The 19,322-nt window shown below is 40.5% G+C and overlaps 1 protein-coding gene across 1 annotated transcript in view; it reads left to right on the top strand.

Moving 5' to 3' along the window:
• Nucleotides 1–19,322, top strand: part of LOC105923288 (collagen alpha-1(XIX) chain) — a gene marked incomplete in the record, with an annotated part of 154,810 nt that overhangs the window by 114,006 nt on the left and 21,482 nt on the right. Inside the window, 14 exon segments of the mRNA XM_036125877.1 lie at nucleotides 1,994–2,047; nucleotides 3,418–3,462; nucleotides 4,330–4,380; nucleotides 4,504–4,548; nucleotides 5,453–5,479; nucleotides 9,478–9,531; nucleotides 10,777–10,821; nucleotides 11,119–11,163; nucleotides 11,261–11,323; nucleotides 11,696–11,731; nucleotides 14,490–14,534; nucleotides 16,166–16,309; nucleotides 18,038–18,104; nucleotides 18,248–18,385. Coding sequence (XP_035981770.1) covers nucleotides 1,994–2,047; nucleotides 3,418–3,462; nucleotides 4,330–4,380; nucleotides 4,504–4,548; nucleotides 5,453–5,479; nucleotides 9,478–9,531; nucleotides 10,777–10,821; nucleotides 11,119–11,163; nucleotides 11,261–11,323; nucleotides 11,696–11,731; nucleotides 14,490–14,534; nucleotides 16,166–16,309; nucleotides 18,038–18,104; nucleotides 18,248–18,385 — 859 coding nt within the window.

Raw genomic sequence — 19,322 nt, 5'->3', positions numbered from 1 at the left:
ATTATTAATGTTGTTTGTATCGTGCTCTTGCATTTTAGAATGCTCTTAACATGTTTTATATTGGCAATTTAGGGATATATATAAGGGTTTGTATTCCTTTTTTAAATTCATTTTATTCAGTATTCATATATATAGTAGTTTTTCTAACCATGTTCAGTGAGCCACTGGGAGCACCTGTCAATGTCTTGGTCTGTGCTGTTTTTATCTGTCTTCTGTGTCCTGTGCTTTCAAAATGTTTGCGCATAAAAATTGAGAAGACCACTCCAGACTGCAAAACAAATCCACCTGCGGGTATCAATAACGTCACCTTCAACCTTAAACCTTGCATTTCAATTGCATAGAAAATGTCATTTTCTTATGTAAATAACACTCCAGCATCAAGGTTCTTTGCATTTGACTGTATAACATAATTTTATCCCCAGCTTAAACAGCCACATACTTCTTGGATATGTTGAAAATATATTGCAGCGTGCGCTCTGTAGCTCTCAAACATCACGTATGTAATAAAATATATCACTGCTGCAGCGTGTACACTACTCCTACTGAAACATGGCAGCAGTGACCCAGTGATAACATTATTTAATCTCATACAAGACTAAGCAAAAGCTCTGCCTGCTCTCATGAAGACTCGCACATGCTTGAAAGAAAACTGACCTACTTTAGGAAATAATTTGACTGATAATTATCTCATCACTTGAGGCACCAATGGAGCATTGAAATTTCAACCCCAGACTGTAATTTGATCCTTACATATATATTAAAAAAACACACACAAATGGTGAAGTTATGGTAAAAGTAATGTACCCTATCCTGATGCTGTTGGACACTTAATATTCCACGTCGTTGGTCCCAATACGCACACACTATTCAGACTGAGACTACATTAAAAGAAGCACATGAAAGAACTCAATTGTCTACCAATCAGCTTCATTCCCTAATGTTCTCACTGCATATCACTTGGTTTACAACACCCCAACGTACACTGCTTTAGTTTCCACTAACTGAACGATGGCCAATAACTTCACACTTGCCAGCTAAAAGATCTGGAAAGGCAATGTTCTTCTTTCAGATATCAAGCAACACAATTAGAAGTTCAGGTTTAGATGTACGGCTGCGCCCGACAAGACCAACAAGACAGATATCGGGAAACACTATGGACTCTGCCGGAGTGAGACTCGTATGGGATTGCTCAACTGAAGGTGTTGGGCCAAAAGATAATGCAGAGAGAGTTGAATTGCGGTCAAATCAAATAAGGTGTTCTCACGTTTGCTGCCCCATGATAATGCTTCAAGACCACCCTTTCTGACAGGTTTATGAAATTCTATGTGATTTGTAGCCCCATATAAAAGGCATTATGGAAGTAAGATTTTTGAAGAAAGTTGGACAATGTTGGAAAATCCAGAAAAAGTACACAAAAGCCTGGACAGATTTAACGTCTTTAACAGCACTCACTCAAACAGTCATGCATGAGGGTGTATGCCTCTAAAGCTTAGGAGGTTTTTTTTTTTTTACATTCTCTAATACTGTAACAAAAAGAGATGGTGTTTTTGATTTTTTTTTTCTTTTACAACCCTGAGATGTAAAATTGAATCAATAAAAATCTGAAGGAACCTGATATCAGCATCACCACCTGCTTTTATCTGTGGCCTCCCAGGTTTATGAGCAAGATGAATTTCATCTCCATTCTGCATGCATAAAGGATAACAAAACTGCATGAGCAAGGAATGAATCCTTCCTTTGTGAATAGATTGTAATAAGGGTAGCGATATGGCTCATCAATTTAGCTTTTATTTAATTATATTGTTAGAGTAAAATATTTCAAATGTGCCATTCCATTAATTCTGAATGTAAAGTTATTTGACCAATGAGCCTCAGGTTCAGAAGACATTGCAAATTTAGGCATATTACCACATTTTGTTGCAATATTTCAAATCTATGTTTCTATATCTTGTGTTCAAATTAGATTTCATTCATGTGTGTGTATGTTCTGCAGGGACTCGTAGGTAGACCTGGTCCAACGGGCGCACAAGGATCAAAAGGAGAAAAAGTAAGATTCATTGTTCGCTATGAAGTGTATTCCCCATATATACTGGCTCAACTTCGTGGTTGAGGTGTCTAAAAAACATGTATTTTAGTTTAGTTTATTTATTTTTTGTTCATAAATTACCCCGTATTAGATATCCTATTGATATATTTGTCAGTTACAGGGGCAAAAATGTTGCTACCCTTAACAGCAATGCAAAAGAAGACAAAATGTCAGATTTGCAGAGAACACATTTTCTTTCAAAATTCTTTGATGAACGTTAAAAGTGCCATTGTTTCTACTGAGTCATCTTTCCTCGATTTGCTGAGGTGCAGGAAAAGACATAAGACATCCTTTTACCTACAAATCTAAAAGAAAGTCAAAGTGACTGAAGTCAGTTGTTTTGTTTACAGTGACAGAATCTGAAATGGATAAAGTTTTGATAACTTTAGAAAAGATGAAAGTTTGCTGAACAATTTGGTTTTGCTTAGATTGTCATTTTTCTAACTGTAAGAATAGGCTGAAAAAGATCATCAGTGTGATTGTGTGTATTTGTGTGCATATCTTGGGGTTTGGGGGATTGTTTTAGTTTTTTTTTGGTTCAGACATACATCAATATTTATATCATGATGGAGTCAAAAACCTGACAGGAAAAAACACTAATAGGGATGCCTAACAAACGTCTAAATCAAACTTTATAAACAAGTTCTCCAAAATTGTTTCTGAGATATTAGTCAAGGTGAAGACATATAGAAATGCATTGCATTAATGGAGGGTCATTATGGGTACTAGCAAATTGTGTTTTCATGTCATGTTTATTGCACCTAATTTCTTATTTATTGCCATTGTATGGCTAGGGTTGTAATTCTAAATAGTGTGCATGTGATGCTGTTAAGCTAAGTGTCTTGGTGTATATACAGTATATATATATATATATATATATAATATTATATTATATATATATATATATATATATAGATATATAATATATATAGGATATATATAATATATATACAGTTATATAATATAATATAAGTATAGTAGTGATAGATATATACACTGTAATATATATATATAGCTATCTTCTACCATACTCTCTATATCTCTATGTCTCTATCTCTATCTATCTTATCTGTCATCTATATATATCTATATGTGTGTGTATGTATGTATGTGTGTGTGAGAGAGAATATATATCAGGAAGATGGCCTGAAGTCAGTGGGCGTGTTGTGTGGCACAGCGGGTGTATTTTGCAGTCTCCACAGCTGCAATTATCTGTTATTGGTATAAGCAGGGGGGGGGGGGACTTCTAGAGAAGCTGCATCTGTCTTTTTATAATAATATCAACAATCATTCTATTATGCTTAAGATTTCCTTTTGTTTATGTTTTGCAGGGAAACGAAGGACCTCCAGGCAGACAAGGACTTCCAGGACCTCCAGTAAGTTTCTGAAAACTCCACCAGGGTCATAGGTTTTGTGCCCTGGTGTGGACATGTAGTGTTACCTTTAAAGGTAAGTGTGTCATGGTCATCTGTTTGGTACTTGTTCAGCGTTTCCCGTAATAGCAGAGCACAACTGACAAACAAGTGCAAACATGATGAAATTGTGGCCACATGCTTGCCGGCGCCGAGTCTCGTTCCATCCCTTTTAAAGGACGAGTGAGTAAGCACTTCCAGTGGCAAATCTATAATTCATTGGCTGTCTCCTTGAACTTATCGTGCACCTGCCCAACACACACACACACACACACACACACACACACACACACACACCTTAGTCTTATAAACCTGCAGCCTGGGAGGAAAGGGGATGGCTCAGTGGCCTGAAAAGGGCACAGGCCTTCACTTGCTTCTAAATGAGAACCTTGACTCCTTCTTGGTTTATATTAGCTGCCCTCTACAAATCTATCACCGGAGAACATCCCCGTTAAAGTACTAACCCATAAAGTCAGGATTACCTCGCTTTCATGCCCAAATCTTTTTAATCACAAAATACTTTTTTGTACACGTGAGACATTCTTGATTTTTGTTTGTCTGTTGGTATTTTTGGACTGATTCCAGGATGATGAAAATCTGCTGTTCTCTGCTTTTTCTCCACTCCTGTCTTTTATCACTCACACGTTCTTACTCTCTCTTTTTCTCTGTGTAGTCCCCAAATGAGCTATTGATCCCTCTTATGTTGCTTTTAAAAGCTTAGCTGTGCATAATTGCTCAAGACCTACGCTACAGATTTCTGCAAGGCCTGTCTCGGCCTGAAAGCAAAGAACTCTTGGAGAGAGGATGTCTGATTCACCGATTGTGTTTCAGGGTGTGCCGTATTTGGAGGGAAACGGGATGAGCAGCCTGTACAAGCTGCAGGTAAAAGCAAACCAACTCATGCTGTTAATCGGATTTATTTGATTGCATTCCCTTTTGTTGTTGTTAGTTTGAGTCCCTTTTTGCAAAAATATTTAGTCATTACACAAAGAAATGTCTTTGCAGAGTGGCGGAGCTATTCTAGGACCTCCTGGAGCGCCTGGTGCTCCGGTAAGTGTTGTTGTGCCTCAGGTAAATCCTTTAAAGTGTGCTGTAAGGAACTCTAGCAAGCAGGCGTGCTGATACTGCACGAGCTTCAGAGCCCGGGGAAGCTGAATAACAAACAACCTGACCGGCCCTCCAGTGTTATCGTGGTCCTGAAGCTTTTATATCACAGTCAATCACTGGGGGTTGGCAAGGGCCATGAGGCTTCCTGACTCCCAAGCAGGTGCCTCTGATCCACGGCGGGACACACGACCTCATTGATATGCAAAGTGAACCTCAGAAGTTCGCCTTGCTCCGCACGCTGCCGAAGTGGCCCGGTTTGCTTATCGCTTCCACCCTCCTTCTGCTTATCAGACAGTTTGTAATCTTGTCCAGTCCAGGGAGACGTTCAGTCACCGGCCCCCGCGGGCATCCGTTCGCCGAGACGAACACTTAAGGAGGTGACAAAAAGCAGACGTCGCGCCGTCCCCCCGGCGCACAATGCACATGAACTACAGCTAAATCTTGAGAACGCTTCGGCCTGTACCGCATCTATCACAGCCCAGCAGCTCCTCAGGAGCAATCAATAAGAGAGCTTCCTCATCAGTGTTAAGAGGGACAAGACAGACAATTTCTCAGTTCTTTTCTTTTTTTTTTTTTTTATTAGAAAAATGCAGCCTGGGTGTGTAAAGCCTCTGTCAGAACCACACTGGATGGTGCAGTCTTTACCTGAAACACAATTGCAGTATTGTCATCATTTATAGACAGACACAATTGGAGGGGAAATAAAGAAACGATGAATAGTTTGAATTTTACCTACAATAACCTTGAGCTACATTTCATTTCAGACTGTTTAGGCCTTTTTTATGATTCTGTTTGTCACATCTATGGCAGTAATGTGTTTTTATTTTCTTTTTTTTTGCTTTTTAAGGGCCCAAAAGGAGACGAAGGAGCTGTCGTGAGTAGATGCTGTTCAATCTGAAATGTGTATTTTTTCCTACAACATACAGAGCTGCTTTTAATCACTATCTCCCCCGGTTTTCCACCGCCTAACACAAGTCAATAAAGCCTTGAGCCTGAGTGCTTAACATATCTCAGTAGAATCCCAATGTACAATGAAAAAGAAAAGAAATAATCTCTCCAACAAACATGAAGCCTTTGTAATGTATTGTCATCCCGGTGGGAACCCATAACATCTTACTGCATTTCAAATGTGCTCCTCACTCGCTTGCTTTTTTTTTTTTTTTTGTACTCAATTGCACTAAATTGGAAAGTTTGCAATCCACGCAGACATGGAACAGACTTGACTTTCCTGCCATCACCTTGCATTCCTCATCCTCGTGGGACCAATTGCATTTCTCATTGTGTTGGTCACACAGTGATTTTTCACCAGAATGTTAATTTGACATCCTTATAAATTGTGCAGACCGGCTACGGAGCCAAGCTGGAATTGCCCCAATCCGTCTCACAGCTGATCCTCTGGCTCGTCCACTCTCCCCCCTTCTTCCCGTTAGCCACAATGGCTTATTCGTGACAATCTGCATGTGTGACAATTACCCGGACAATTCGTCTCTGTCGGCACCGGTTGCTTCTCTGTTCTGTGTAATGGCGTTTCTCCGTGGCAGCCTGAGTACGGGGAGGGAGATAGAGGCCATCACTTGCTCAAGAACGGGGAAAGGGTCTCTATTTTTAGAGCAGAAGAGAGTCTTATTTTGAAATGGAGCTTTTTTTTTCTTCTAATGGTTCTGTAGCCTATATGGTCTAACAGTAGGTGCATTAGAGCATTTGAAGCTATTCTCCCAGGCCTGTTTGAAACAAATTGATACATAGAGACATGCATCAATCCGAAAGCAAAAATATTTGGAGGAGAAAGAGAAATCGGGTGCTCGTGTTACCAAACACACTGTTGTTTCAATGTACAAGTCTGTGAAAAAAGAAAAAAAAAAGAGTATTTTCCCTAATGTGAAAATACATGGCCATAAATCCAAACAACCAAACAAATGGCACAAAGTTACAGCGCTGTGACATATTTTACCCTCTTATAAATGTCTTCTGCTTTTGTAGTTTACATGTTTTAGATGATCAAACATATTTTATTACCAGGCAAAGACAACCTTGTTACCAATAGACCCATTTACTGTTTGAAAACAAAGATGGCTGCAAGGTGGCAGCGCGACAATGGCGTGTTGGCCCAGTGTGTCAAGGTACGTCAGTGCATTATCCGTGAAAGATGGTAAAGCTTACTTTAAAAAGCTAACTATAACAAATGGAAACTGGTTTCAAGATCCTCGGACAGTTACTCAATGGAAACGTGACGTGAGCAAGTGGCCCAATATTCAGCGGCCTGACACTTATGCATATTTGCTGGAAGAAGAAAAGAGCGTATATAGGGTGACCAAACGTCCGTATTTCCCGGGACATGTCCGTATTTCACGTCCTGTCCCGGGCGTCCCGGTTTTTTTTTATAAAGTGAGGAAATGTCCTGTTTTTTAAATTACCTTCATTGGACCATTAAATTGACAGGCACTAGGGCACTGCGCACAGCGCTACGTGTGACGTCCACCCTCGCGCTTGTCGGCCGCGCTTGTCTCTTCACCTGCCCCCGCTCGGCCGCGTTTACATTACAATCCATCCCAACCCCCCCCCACCCCCCCTCCCCCACTCAGCCGCGTTTACATTACAACCCCCCCCCCCCCACCCCCCCACCCCCGCTCCGAGGTGTCCTTGTTTTCCCAAATTAAAATATGGTCACCCTAAGCGTATACACAAAAAAGAAGCTACAAATCACTTGATGTGTATGACTTTGCATTTGCGGACATGTACAGGAGGCAACACGTTGTGACTTTGACTCTTGAGTTTTGTGTCCAAAAGTCTGAAATCCTCCCCAGCCAAAGGCTACGATGTCTTGAGTCATTATCAATAAAACAGAGAACTACATACCTGCCACACAGGTGCAGCAAACTGCACCTGTGTGGCAGGGTAGGTATTACTTAATGTTGTTGCTTTGGATGTTCTGCTTCTGTTTTAGGCCATCGTTTTGATTTCGGTTTCCAGCGAAACCAAAGAGTAGACGGATAGATAACCTTACCTCATATACAACGAGGAGTGCAGACAAATCCATTTCTGATAGTCTCCTCGGTCCAACTCACCAGCTTATTAGCCTGAAGCCAAAGCTGCCTTCGGTGACTCTGAAATGGTCGATGACTCCTTGGTACGCGGATTTCTTTCTGAGAATTTTGGTTCATGCAATCATAAAGCAACAACCTGACATATTGATGCCAGTGATGATAATTGTTTGTTGTGTGATTTAGTCCCGTTTTCTCCTATGGTGGACAAACAATAAGCATCCACTATCCTCCTTAATGTACGCGCAACTTCCTAATGATGCAGGTTGTAAAGGGCTCTAATCAATGTCGTTTTCAAATTATGATTTTAATTTGACCAACCACAGCTAGTCCTACCTATTGCCAGACCTCAAGAATTATCACTTAGATATAACAACACGTCTGACAACATAAATAAGGTTGAAAGATCTCAAAACCCAATACAACATGACGCGATTGAAAAGATTTCAAGCTTAGGAGAATAATCAAAGTTCTAAAATTGAGGAACAAAAAGTGGAACAGTGGTGAACTTCCTAGGAATGGCCATCCCACACAGTTACTCTGAGTGCATTGACATCTCATCCAGGAAGTCACAAAAGATCACCATCGACATCACTGCAGGTCTCGCTCGCTTCAGCTAGGTTTCCTGCAGCTAACGTCTCTGCAGACCGCACACATCCTGGAAACAAACCTGTTTAGACTTTTACCTCTAGGGCGGCGCTACTGAGCACTATTTGCTAAAACCAGCCGCAACAGAAACAGTAGCTCTTCCCGGGTTGTCTCCTTGATGAACACAATGAACACCATACAGCCTGAGTAGTCAACAATAAAACAAAATACACGTGTTTGCACTATCACAAGGTGCCTTTCTTTTTTCTTTTTTTTTCATTATTTATAAACAATTTTGACTTTACCTACACCTGCATGAGCGTACTGTTCCTTCTAGCTTTATTCCTCTAAAAGATAGTATGGTGTAATCCTCTAAAATATTGTTTTTATTTATTTTCTGTCTGCTGTGATCACTTGAAACCAAAGTCCAATTCGTTGTTTGTGCACACAATCTTGGCCAATAAAGCAGATTCAAAGGCTTTGGTTCATAATACAACAATAACAGAGGAACTAGGCAAAGATGTGATAGATAGGAGAGTAGCAAGGTGAAAACCCTGCTGACCGAAAGAATGCAAAGAACGCATCAATATCTTGATGAAAAATTATCCAAAGGCCACCAGCGAGTCCACCCTTGAAAGGCATTACAAAAAAAAAATCAAGGTTTTAGAAGGCCTAGTCAAAGTATTGACTTAATCCCGATTGAGATGCTGTAGCATGACCTTAAACAATCAATCAATTTTGCAAAGGTGGGTGAACCTGAATTCCTTCTTGGCAATGTAAAAGACTGATCTCCAGTTATTAGAGCCAGTTAGCAATCGTTGCCAACCAGGGGTGGTATGACCAGTTATTGCTTTTCCACATAAGGTTAGGTTGGTTTGAGTTGCTTTTTTCCCCCTGAAATAAATAAAACCATCATTTGAAAAGTGTACTCAGTATTTTTGTCTGATATCAAAATATGCCTGAACATCTAAAACAACGTATGACGACTAAATGAATAAATAATTATTATCTTTATTTGCAGTACTGTGACTTTAGTTTATGTTTGCTTGTTTATTTACATACACATTTAAGCATTAACATGTAGCTTTCTAATTACGCTCGCTGCCGACGTTGCCGCATTTAAATGAGAGATAAAAACAGCACCATCCTTGGCTGCAAAATAGGTGGAAGCAACAACTCTCAGTCTGCATTATTAGTGACCTCTTCAGCGTGACACAACAGGTGGTGTGTTCTTCTCTCGCAGGGGGAACCAGGACCCATGGGTTTACCCGGGCTCGAAGGGCTTCCCGGCGCCAAGGTAGGCAAAGGAGCCGTTTCTCACTCGCAAATGAGCTGCCGCTGATTGCAGCACGAGGGGAAGTGCATTCTCTCCGGAGCATTCTCATTATACAAAGTTATAAAGAGCGTCTTTGTGAAAGGAGGTATCCATCTTTGGAAGAATAAAAATGCTTGGCACTGTGAACATTATAGGTGCTAGTTAAAGTTATGAGCCAGCTTGAGGGAAACAATGTTTTTTTTTTTTTTTTTTTTTTTTTTTTTTTTTTTTTTTTTGGAGGAATTCAATTGTATTGTGTTGCTGTTTAAATATTGCCCGGAGGAATTTCAGGTCGACATTTCCAGAGAGGATATACTGCAATTTGGAGCCAAAACATTAATGTAATGGCTGACAATCTGCACAGTGAATTGCAAGCACTACTGTTGATGCATTTTCTTGAAGATAACAAAACTGGGCTTGAATGGAGCCAGCCACCTAACTTTATGTGATTGGCAGTGTGTGACTGTAAGCTGTGTGGAGATTTTGTGAGGCTGGAATATATCTGTTTCTGTGGCATCAAGGGAGGCTTTTTCCTTCTTGGAAATGCTGTCAAAGGTATGGCATATGCATATAAGTGTCAGGTGTATAAAAAAAATAATAATATTGTTTATTCTGTGTATCTGAGTGGATCGTTGAGGAGTTTCAGCCTTTATATCTCCCTCTACATTTAGTTAATTAAACCCTAATTTTCACAATGGTATTCATTCCACATGTATGGACAGTCTCTTCTAAGGGCCTCATACATGTATTTGTTTCCCTTAAACTTTTCCACATTTTGGACATGGACATTAAAACCCTAAACATTGGCAAAGAAGAATGGGCAGACACCTAGTCTTTCATCATGCAGGGCTGATCAAGCCATGCTCAAAAAGACGTATGGCTGCAACAGTGTGTGTGAGAAAAAAGTGGTTTCTATAAAGTGTTGACTCTGGGGGCCTGAATACATATGCATGTATTTATGAAACATTTTTAAAACATTTTATCGTTTTCCTCTCACGTCACCGTTTTGCCCTACTTTGTCCTGGTGCTGTCACATGAGGTCCCACTGACATTTTTTTTTTTTTTTTAAGTAGTGGTTGTAATGTGAGACAATGTGAAAAGATAAAAAGGTAGAAATACTCTTGCAGGGTATTCTATGTATGGTATATACTGCGTCTCTTTTAAATGACAGGTTTCTATAGTACAGTATTTTTGGTGTCATCTCCCTGATCTTTGATGTCTTTTCAGGGTGATATCGGCCTGCCTGGCCCACCTGGGACACCAGGTCCGCCAGTAAGTATTACATTCTTATTATTGTCATTTTTTCTTGTTTATGTCATACTTCTTTGTGGCAAGTAATCTTCTTTGCTCAAGCCCCCTTGCTGGCATCAGTTTAGCTGCATTTCTATTAAGAATTGAACAACATACTTAAACACATAGGTAGTCAGCACTACTTTGGCTAAGAAGTCGCCTACTGGAGTGCATAGAGGATTATGGTGCAGCCATATTGTAAATGGGAGGCCAAAGATACAACACTACTGAGGACCTATCACACAAGGCATGTTCTCCTACTATTTCTGTGATTGACAGGGGAAGCCCGGCACTCGCGGAGAGCCAGGGATCCCAGGAGAGCCGGTGAGCCGCAGCCTCTGACTCCCTTTGAACTGTCAATCCGTGCATCATCCCTTTGTCGCCGCAGACTGACGCCCTCACTGTCTCTCTTCTCCGACAGGGCGAGAGGGGGCCGATCGGGGAGACCGGATTCCCCGGACCCGAGGGACCTCAAGGTGTTCCTGTAAGGACCCAGCTCTTTTAATCAGTGATTTCCACGCGCCCGTGCGCTTGGACATCCACTCGAGTCTAGCTTTTGTGCCAGAGGCCAACATGATTTGAGGACAATATGGATGAAATACGTATGTTATCTACCACTTGTCCTGTAGATGATTATATTCCCACATTCCTCTATGTAATTACCATCAGAAATAGTTTCTGTAATTTTCCCTGTAAGTGCACAATGGAGCAGTGTTCGCTCAGCAATCAGGATCATTATCCCTCGGTTGAGATATCTCATTAACTGTGGAGATTACTAGGAGTGCAACAGCGCCGATCCAATCGAAGGTGGGAGCTGATACAAAATGTCTTTGTTTGTGTTGCGGTTCCTGAGCAGGGGAGGCCTGGAAAAGATGGGACTCCCGGATACAAGGTGAGTTGTTGCAAATCCCCTTATAGAAAGTGCTTTACATCAGGCAGGCTACAGAGAGATGGCACAGCAGATTTTTATCCCCCCCCCTCCGGCAACAGCGTGCTGACTGCATTAAACCCATTTGCATATTTGAGATTTTAACGATAGAAACTAAATGGAATCCTGCAGGTTTAAGGCTTTGTTGGCTTTTATTCTTTCTTTTTTTTACCTTAATTATACAGTTAATGCGTTCAGACAATGATAAAATGTTTGTAATAGTTAGACTCTTCAAATTAATGACGTATTTTTCTCCGCTCGGTGAACCTGGCTAGAGCTGCAACAAACCCGGCAGAAAAGGTCTGCTTTTTTAGATGGCTGATCGAATTTATTATACACCGTTTACTTCACGAACACCCGGAATGGTGCTGCAGGATGCAGAACGGTTCTGCTCGGATGGCCGTTCCATACGCATTATATGATCCAACACCCAAACGTGACTGATTGTGGTTATTACTGTTTTGCCCAGATATACAAGATGTTTTTCACCTCGCACCTAAGTAGTAGCCCCAACGCTTTATTGTTAGTTCATTTTTATTATTTAATATTCCCCCACTATAATCTCTGCCTTCCACTGAGGCCATCTACATGGAGGCTTTTGTTCTGGTGGAACAACAGTGCCATCTAGTAGGTGGCTTTTCTCATCTGCATGGATTGCCTGCTCACCGCTTTGAGCTTTAATATAATGCTCAGGGAAGCACATTTCAGTGGGCAAGATGATAGATTTAAGCTTCCCATCAGGCAGTGGGGAATACAGCATGCTGCAGATTAAAGCAGGCAAGGGAGAATGGCATCACAAAGCGGTGCCCGCTTTAAAACCCCCATCATGCCAGATGTCATGTCTTTTGCATGCCTCCTGTAATCCGGCGGGAAATTGATACAAAGATGCTCCCCGAGGTAATACTGTGAGCGAAGTAAGAGGAAGCAATGAGGAGTGACAGGGAGGGGACCGGATGACTCAAGATGTTGTGACATGAAGCCGGAGACAGGTATTTTCCTCGCGGCTCATCCGTACAGTAGAGACAGCTGGTGGGGAAGCAGGCCTTTGTCAAACAAACCTAGATTGATTCAGAGGAGCCGTGACATTGCAGGAGGTGAAACGCTAAACTGGGAAATATATATATTTGTTGAAGTCATGCAATTCAGAAAAAAACCTGCTTGGAGGTTTCCTAAAAGTGAATTTGGAGGACGATGCACCGATCAGAGTTTTTGTAGCCAATTTCTGATCGCCGATTTTATAACGCTCTGACCTTCTATATCGGTTTTAGCCAATTCCGTTTTCTTTGGAAGAATAAAATTGCAACAAAATAATTGTTTCTGTTTCCTGGATAAATTGAAATTCAACGCCTACTACATTCATGGTTACTCCTTCTTACGCTGCTCTGAGTTCCTTGGAACCCAAGGAGAGCATGCGCAGGAGGTACACGTTCATACGATAAAATAGGCGCTCTGAAAATTAACAAACCCTTCCATAAAAGTTGAGAGGTTGTTTGCATCCAATATTTAACTAAAACAGTCAACTTTAATGGGAATATTCAAAGAAGATGTTTTAATTTGTAGTTACTGATCTCTCCTTACCCTGTTTTACTTTGACAAACTGGAGATTGTTAGCGTTTGTTTTCCGGTGTGATGCGATTGCAATTGTGGCGTTTGACCTGGCTGGAGTCTACCAGGCCAGAACGGAGCAGAAAGCTGGACTTGTTCCATGAACGACTGAGAGGTGTTCCGCTGACGGTGATGTTCAGAGACGTCACGGAGAATCTGGAATTTGGGGATTATTTCTTTTGTTGCACACCTGAAAATGTAATTTGCAACACATCACAAGAAGGGAAGTTTTTTGTTCTCTAAAATAATTTCAAAATAGGTAACAACTGTGTCCAAATTAATACTTGAGAGGGATTTGCTGTTATATGTTAGATTGTGGATTCTTTCATTTGTCTTTTTAAACTATACAGGAGCCTTAAATTAACAAGTACGCGGTATTTACTTTAGAAGAACTGACTTCACACCATGTGTGAGAAAGCAGTCGACACTACACAGCACTGCAATTAAATTTAATTTCACAAATATTTAAAAAAAACACAACATGTTAACAGAGTTCACATTAAAATTTGACTTCAGCACCTTTTTGTTTGGAATTAGCACCATTCGTTTTGTTAGCATTGCTTAAAAAAAACAGCTGTCTTTGTGTTTGTATTCCCTGAAAACGTAGTCCAGACATTACCCCATGCAAAAAGATCAAACTGAGGAACGCTGCTATAAGACATTCCGCTTCCTGGTTTCTGCTGATAATAAATTTCCGGTGCAGAAATATGGAGAAACATCAGACATGGCTGACAAGAAAATACAGTTGCTTTTTTAGAAGCTTCCTACATCTTTTGTTCTTCTTCTGGCTCAGTTTTTTGAACACCTCACTGTTACTAAAATTAGCTAACTGGGTCTTCTTCACACAGTTAGAAGACAACCTGGTAGCGGTTATGGATGGGAAAAAGAGACGACTTGTTTATGTCCGACTGGCTAATCCCTGATCAGAGAGTGAAAAATGTTTAAAATCGCCAAATCAATGTCGCCAGGCAATTTCTCTGTGCGTCTCTAAATTTGGAGGATTTTATATTGTGTACTGCTTCCTATGAATTGAAAGGAACAAATGTCTATTGCTGTTACCGTTTTATGAGTATTGCTTTTCTGCTGCAGTGTTAACATCTATTTTTGTTTTTTAAAGGGCTCCACGGGTACACCAGGTGACAGAGGATCCAAAGGAGAACGCGTAAGCAGCATATTCCACCTCTTCTAAATGGAATCTGGTTTACGACTCAAACATAAATGCAACAAATGTGTTCATAAAATGGTGCTAAAAGAATGGTAATGAAAGTCACATTTCAGCACAAATATTACTAATCCCCACAAGCACAAGAGCACCGGAAAGAAATGTCATTTTACGCTTAGTGCAGTTTTCCGTTGTGTTTGTCAAGCAATTGTCACAGTTGTGCAGTAATCTTTTTTTTCAAATGTAGCTAATGGAGAAGAAAAATTAGACTTTTCACTTTTTAGCTGACAAAAGAACTGCATGACAGGTAAAATAAACTGACAACAAAATGGGCCACAATGAATTAGACAATCTGCATAATAAAAAAGGTAAAGTAAATAAAATAAAATGTTCCGGAAAAGTATCCGCCCTCACAGTTAGGATGAAAGTGATTTCAGCAACTAAATCCCCGTGAAACGAGGAGGGGGGAGTTGGCCTAAAAATTGGATTGCTCATAGGATACACAATGGAGCCATGTTCGTTTGAGGCAAGACAACTCTGAGTAAAACGTGGGACGTATAGATGTGTTGGTCAGTTTGAACAGATTATCTTAATATCCATTAGCGATTAAGCCAAAACCTACTGATATGGTTGTTTTCTTTGTTGTTATTTTTTTTTTTTAATCCAAGTGGGTTTTATACAATAAACCCATTGTAGATCTAGGCCCACTTAGTACCCATCAAGCCTCAGCAAAATTAATATGGCTCCATCCTACAAGAGATGCACCAATCAATCATCCAGGGAGGAGAATAAGTCAATTTATCTGTTTGTTAAATGTAGTGGGAAGTCGTTGCATTTTGGTGTATTAAATCTACCAACATTGGGTTTCTTTAAAGGAAACATACATGCTTTTCAGTTACCTTGTTTTGACGATGTCTCTTTAAATCTAAAGGAGGCCTCCATTCCAGGTCGCAAGGCTTTCCACTTCACCCTGTTCGGCCATTTTTGGACTGTGTAATGAACAACGGCGACCACAAAATCACTCCGAGAAATAAAAATGGCGAATTTGCAGAATTTGTCATTTGGAATTCAATTACCTTTTTTAGCGGTGTCTCAGCAAATATTGTAATGTAGTTGTTCAAAAAAAAAACATAATAGAAAATGGAATGGCTTGCAAAATATGACCCAAACAGAATATGAAGATATTTACGCAGCTACCACTGCATAGAGAGACTACAATGAAAATATCTGCATTCCTAGAAACTCCAAGTACGCAACAAAATGTAGTGTAGGGCTAAATATTTAGCTTTGCATGGAATGTCTCCTTTGATGCTTTTTTTTTTACTTTATAGGAAATCTGATCAAGGTTAGCGATCAGAGTTTCTTATCCATACATAAGGGCAATCTTATAGTTTCATTTTCTTTTGGATTCAAAACTAACACCTCTATCAAAGAACTTGCTGCACATGTTCAAGTGTTTGCTTAGAAAAGTCAGAATTGGTCAAAATCAGAATGTACAGCTCAGACGTCGAAGAAAACCACAAATCTGCCCCAAGGGATCAATGGATGTGTACCAAATATGCATGCTGGACGGGAATCGCGTTGATGTTTGTACAGTTGTACAAAACATCAGAGCTTTCTTTTTAACACAGGGTGATCCAGGCATTCCCGGAGAAAGAGGTGTCCAAGGCGAGCGGGGTCGCATAGGAGATCCTGGCGTGGTGGGACCGATGGGACCACCGGGTGAAAAAGGAGATCCTGGCCCCCCTGGACAACTAGGGATTGTAAAACTCCTGGTATGTAGCAAAATCCCCACATACGTTTGCACGTAAAGACTTTCCAGTCGTTACGATTCAAATCTTCCTACAGGATACTGCAGTTTGTGCGACTAGTTTAGCTCTTCCTGCCTGGATGGAAAGCAATGTATCTCCAGCTTTCTGCATGAAACATCAAACAAAGCTGAGCGAGGGAGCTCGCTGTTCATTCCCTGCTCAACGCTTCCCACTCCCGATCATCTAGGCGTAACAGAAGGTCAAAGCAGGAGAGAGTCGGAAACAGAGGGAAAGACAGATATGTGGGCGTGCCAAGAGCTCTGCAGAGCGAAGAAAACACCTCCATCTGTCACAGGCATTTTACACTCGCTGTAGTTATATAACATTTGCAGTGATGAAACGCTGTTTTGAATGCAACTATACAACACTGGAGCCTATTGTGTGTCGTTGTTATGAACGCTGCCCTGGAAAGCAATGCAGTTGAGAACAGTCCTCCTGACAGACACAAACCTGAGACTGAAAGTCCTTTGAGTGGAACGGCGTGTATCGTGTGCAGATACGTAAGGAACTAGAAATGTAAGGAACTAGTTCCTTACATTTTTGTTTTTAGTTTAGTTGTTTGCCACAGCGGGCAAAGTTTACAGTTAAAAAGAGATGTTATGATTGGACTAATTAATAAAACTCATCTGGAAATGTGAGCGTTTGGCTATATTTCCTCCCTCGCATCCATTTGTTCATCTGAAATATTTTCTGCGTGTAGTTCAAAGTCAGTGGAGTTTTTCAGGCCCGCATGAATCTAAGAATCAGACCTGCTTTTAAGAAGCTTTGTCAGCATTATTTTTAATCACAGTAGAATTTGTTGATGTTTTTTGTAAAAAAAAAAAAAAGTGGGGAGCTACTTTTTGTTAAAGTCCATACATTGGTGCCACCGGACCCTCTGACCACTGCCAGCAAGCAATGCAGGTAAAGTGTCCTGCCCGAGGACACAACAACTGAGACGGTCAAAAGGGGGGGATCAAACCAGCAACCCACCAATTGCAGGCTGCACTCCTTCGCCACTACCACTAATAATTAATATGGACCTATATTTGATGATGATGATTTGAGGCGACTTGAGAAGAGCCAAGTATGAAAATTGCCCAGTTTAACCTTGAAGTCCAAAATTCTGACATGACCGTAACTTTACTATGCTTTGGCAAATGGTTTATGGACTTTCTCCCTCCGAAAGTATTCTGGATGTTCTTATATTTATATTATATGTCTTCATAATAGCCTGCTATATTTTTGGAGGCACACAGAGACAACGCAGCTCCTCCATGGCACGGCATGCATCACTGCGGTGTCGTACATAAAGTAATAGTTCTTTATAGAGTCATAGCATCAAATTTAATATACCTTCCTAAATCTGTTTTATTTCTTGCTGAGCCCAGGTGCGGTTTCTTAAGCTGAGATGGGAAGAGATATCAAAGAAAGATTTTTAAAGGGTAGACAATCGTCTCTTTGTTTTGTTTGTGACAATTCTTGGTTTCAACATTGTCTGTTCGAAGACGTTTGGGAGCATAAATTCATGAGGAGTATCTATTTAATTGTCATGCCATGATAACTTTAATCTGCACCGTATATTCTCTGCCTCCATTTTTTTTTTTCTGAGAATAAAGGTTTGACTTGTGCCGTCTCTTAATTGGATTTTCGGCGTTTCTTGTCTGAGTTAAAATGCTCCAGTAAGGGATCTTTTATTCTCCCTTCACACAGGATGATCCCAGCTTTACAGAGGAACTCAAAATCTTTATCCAAAGTGAAGTAATGAGGATTTTTGAAGGTAAAAATAGTTTGACATTTAATTTAGTTGATGTTTTTTTTTTTTTTTTTTTGCATTCACTTTAACGCCCCCTCTTTATGTCACCCTCCAAGTGTTTGACTTGTACGATCTTTTCTTTGAAATGTTATTTTCCTGCCTTGCAGAGAAAGTATCTGGCGCTGCCATGCCACAGAAGACACCTGCCGGCATTTTAGCTTCACCTTTCCAAGGCCCTCCAGGACCCCCGGGCAAGGATGGGTCACCAGGTCCACCAGGAGAGCCTGGGCCCCCTGGCCCGCAAGGTAGGCAGGCGCTCAAGGCTCTAAGCGTAAATGCGTGACATAACCACCAACCAAAAAAATAACCAGAAAAAAGGACACTAATAGTTTGGATTATCTATTGGTGTTTTAATTTCCTAAACGTTTATCTGTTTTCGAGCCTGCACCACACTATATGCAGTGCTCTGAACTTTTCCACAATTTGTCAACTTACAGCCAGCAAACCTTAGTGCATTTCATTGGCTTTTTTTTTTTTTTCTACGATCCAACCCAGCCTTTAATATTAAAGCACTTCTAAAAACAAACGATTCAAAGTGCTGTGCAGATGAAACGCAAATATACATGGATATAAAATGAATAAAATACAAATAAATGAAATATACAACACCCGACATAAAACCAATGCTATCTAGCGGTATTAAAAGCCTGCAAAAAAGGTTTGTTTAAAAAAAAAAAAAAAGAAAGATTTAAAAGCGGTCAAGAAGAGAGCCTGCCTAGTGTGCAGCTGCAGGCTGTTCCACGGCTTGGGACCAGCTTCAGAGAAGGAGCGGCCCCCGGTTAGTTTCTGCCTGGTTCTCGGCACTGACAGGAGCAGCAGGTCAGCAGATCTGAAAAAAACTCACAGATGTAGACAGAAGGGAAAACCATTAAATGGCCATTTAATGACCATTTAATGACCTAAAAATTATATATATATATATATATATATATATATATATATATATATATATATATATATATATATATAAATCTGAAATTCAACTGGCAACATGTGGAGCCAGTGAAATATGTCCATTTTGATAAAAGATGTGCAGCAGCATTTTTTACCAACTGCAGATGGAGGATCCACTGACTCTGAAATACAATCTGCTATTATAGTCCAGCGGTGTGGTGACAAAAGGCATGGATTACTACTTTAAAGTGCTTTGTGGTAAGCGTCGGCTTTATTTTGGCCTGCCGT

Source organism: Fundulus heteroclitus, chromosome 22 (assembly GCF_011125445.2).
Source record: "Fundulus heteroclitus isolate FHET01 chromosome 22, MU-UCD_Fhet_4.1, whole genome shotgun sequence".
NCBI lineage: Eukaryota > Metazoa > Chordata > Actinopteri > Cyprinodontiformes > Fundulidae > Fundulus > Fundulus heteroclitus.
Note: the sequence above shows the minus strand (reverse complement) of the source record. Positions and strands in the feature narration are given on the sequence as shown.